We start from the raw sequence: 3,219 nt of genomic DNA, 5'->3' as shown, positions 1-3,219 counted from the left end.
TATTCACATGCCAAGGACATAATGCTCACAACATCACAAAAGGGGTACTGATTTGTGTTCATATATGATCTGGTGAATCACTATAGGTCTGAGTGAAATAGTATTAGAAAGATTTCTGACACTTCATTTCCATTTGGACATCTGCAATAACTTCATTAGAAAGAGAAAGCAGATGCTTTGAAGTTGATATATATACTTTTTACAGATGTATGGATTCACCAAAAATGAAAATTACATCCCATTAAACACATTTTAAGAAATATATAAAGAAAGCACAAAAAAAACACGGATTTGGTTCAATGGCTTGCCTAATTAAAGGCTTTTTAATTTTTTAAGTTTTAACAACAATCCCCTGTAAAGCTGTCAGGGGTACTTGATAGTACAGAAGAAAGGTACTTTCTAAGCAACTCTAGGGCTCTGTTACTTCTCGCTTGCATGGTCTTCTCAATTCTTAGTTCATTCTTGATGGCATCAAGCTCTCCATGGATCTTTTCCACTTCTAATTCATAATGCAATTTTATTTCTTCCTTTAGGAGTGCATTTCCAACTTTAGTTTGATGTTTTAACTTCCTCACAACTTGTTTTAAGTCTCTGTTCTCTTGGCTCAACTTGTGGATGACTTCTCTGGCTTGCTGGAGCTCTTCAGTTAAGTTTTTGAAATTTGTTGCTTTTTCAGACAGGCCATTTCTTAAAGCTTGAAGTTCCCAGTCTTTTTTCAAAGTTTCTGCCCCTGTTTCTTGAAAATTTAGGGCTTTTGGGCAGATTTCCTTTTTGGCGTTCAAAAGTTCTTTTTCAGCATTTTCAAATTCCTCTTCTATTTTTTTGCATTTCATATTGAGCGCTTCCAGGTCATTCAAAACATTCAGGCTAACATTTTGAGACTTTCTTTCAGTATATTTCTGCTTGTTGTTTTGTCGCCATTGAGATAGATATTCTTTTTTATTCCAGAAGAAGTAGTTTTCTGTGCTATTAAAGCTTTCTTCAGTTGTAACATCCAAATTAGAGGATTCACAGGAGACAGAATTTGTGTCTGTTTCATTCTTTGAAACGTTCATCTTTCTCTCTCTCAAATTTGGTTCTTGTTCTTTTTCATTTGGTTGGGAAATAAATTCTTTCCTCCGAAATTTATTCTCTTCTTGAAACTTTCTACTAGACATGTTGTAAATTTTTCCCATTCTCTTGGCCTTCCCAAAAGTCATTTGTTCAGGAAGAGATTCAGGCTGTAAAACGTCATTTAGAACATCATGAGCACTAAAAGAAGGAGCAAACATGTTCTCTTTCCAGCGTTTTCTCCTACCATCCATTTCTTCAAGCACCTCTTCCAATTCCTGGAAAATAATTTTAATCAAAGCACATTATTTACACTGGCAGCTACTGTAGTGAAAAGAACTAAGAATGCTGGCTTATGGCTGAAGGAACTTAAATATTTGAAGACTGGTTCTCCTTATAACTCACGAAGTGGCCTGGGCCTCAGTTCCCTCATTTGTAAACCGAAAGGGTGATATTAGCTAAGTTCTACAGATCCTTCCAGCTTTAAAATTCTCTGATGCTATGAAATATAATCAATAAATTGATACATTTGGTCATTAATTATAGAAAATAATTCTATAAAAGACAACCATACACATGAAAACAGATTGCTTCAAAAAGAGTAAAAGTGATTTAAAATCAATAGGCCTAATTTTAAAATAGGCTAATACCTGTGCTTCCAGTTTCCCTGATTTTTCTTCAGTTCTTTTTGGTTGGACTACTATTTATTCATTCTTTAAAGTGACTAAAACATCAGGGCTTAATGCAATGTGAGCTGCTTTTGGTAAAGTATACCATTCAAACTTCCTCATGACTAACTCTGCCAAATGCCCTTCTGTCTTGACCTGTAAATTCCTGCTATTCCAGTCTTGGGCTTTGCTTTTAGGCATGACTGCAAAGTGTACAGAATTCTATCCATTTTGACAGCAATTTCATGATGAGAACCGAATGTCAACAACTGAAAATATCACCAAATGTGTTTTTCTCAAGATATTAATTCCAAGTGTAGTTTTTAGGTGAAACCTTAGCATGCTAAATCATAATCAACTTTCTAAATGCATCAAAATTAGAGGATGTTTATTTTGTTTCTTCAGTATTCAAAGGGAATCCTTAACATACAACTCTCTTAAAGCATGGAAGTATTTAATTGGTTACTACTTCTGAGAGAAGGGAGAAAGAAGGAACCAGGCAACACACTGAAGGGCCAATGGCATCTGAAGCCAACAAACTAATAATTTAGTTACTGCTAAGAGTCAAAAGAGGGAGGAAGGGGTAACTTCATTCATTTTATATATTAATCTTCTGTAATATATTTGTGGTATTACCAATGAGAAAGGTCAAATTATGCCTGCATCTATTTTTCCCATGCACACAAATGTAATTTTATCTTGGTAACAAAAAATGGCAACTGTTGTATTTATTTTTAAATTAATATTCTCTTTAATATTATTAAAGATTTGAAATGTTATAATAGTAAATTATTTAATGCATAATTTATATTTATATAATATTCATATTATGTAAAGATTCTAATAGTAGTATTTGTTATTTGTGGAATTTTGGAAAATACAGAAAAGGAATCCCCTCATAATCCCATGGCCTTGAGATAACCACTTTTTGATATATTATCTCTAATACTTTCTTTTTAGCAAGAATAGTTTAAATTTTAATAGATGTCCTTGCTACCAACAATGACACTTCATATCTACATGTACTGAACATGCCTGACCCTCAAGGGTACATCTCCACTGTCAACTCACTTGGCTTTGAGGAAAGGGAAAGGTGCAAATATTCAGTAAAGGTGTTAAAACGATGGGTTCAAAAGCTGTAAGGCAAGCTTTAGTAAAGTTTAGTCAATCAGACTAGAATAATAAGCTGTGACTTCAAATTTATGATATAGATTTGCCATTGGAAGCATCACCTCCTTTTTCTTGAAATAGTTCTGATTTTATTTATTCTACTAGTCACCATCCAGAAGGACCTATGACCTATCTGTTCTTAAAGAGGAAAGATAATCATATAATGCTGGTTTCTCTCCCCTCTAGTATTAAGGATGCAAATGAGTAGAGATTATTACAGCAATCATAAAGGAAAGAAACAGAAGAAAAAGATAAGATGATGATGCTAATTGCCAGCCACATTTTACATTATTTATGTTTTATTTATCATTTATTTTTTAAAAAATATTTA

At 33.2% G+C, this 3,219-nt stretch overlaps 1 protein-coding gene across 1 annotated transcript; it reads right to left on the bottom strand.

Moving 5' to 3' along the window:
- Positions 1-338: 338 nt before the first annotated feature.
- Positions 339-1,304, bottom strand: CCDC160 (coiled-coil domain containing 160; the record flags this gene model as incomplete). Its single annotated transcript, XM_081081681.1, has 1 exon — positions 339-1,304. The coding sequence occupies one exon, from the start codon at positions 1,302-1,304 to the stop codon at positions 339-341; it is 966 nt and encodes a 321-aa protein (XP_080937807.1).
- Positions 1,305-3,219: the final 1,915 nt, after the last annotated feature.

This window comes from Myotis nattereri, assembly GCF_964212035.1.
Source record: "Myotis nattereri genome assembly, chromosome: X".
Taxonomy (NCBI): Eukaryota; Metazoa; Chordata; class Mammalia; order Chiroptera; family Vespertilionidae; genus Myotis; species Myotis nattereri.
This window is presented reverse-complemented; position numbering and strand designations above follow the sequence as displayed.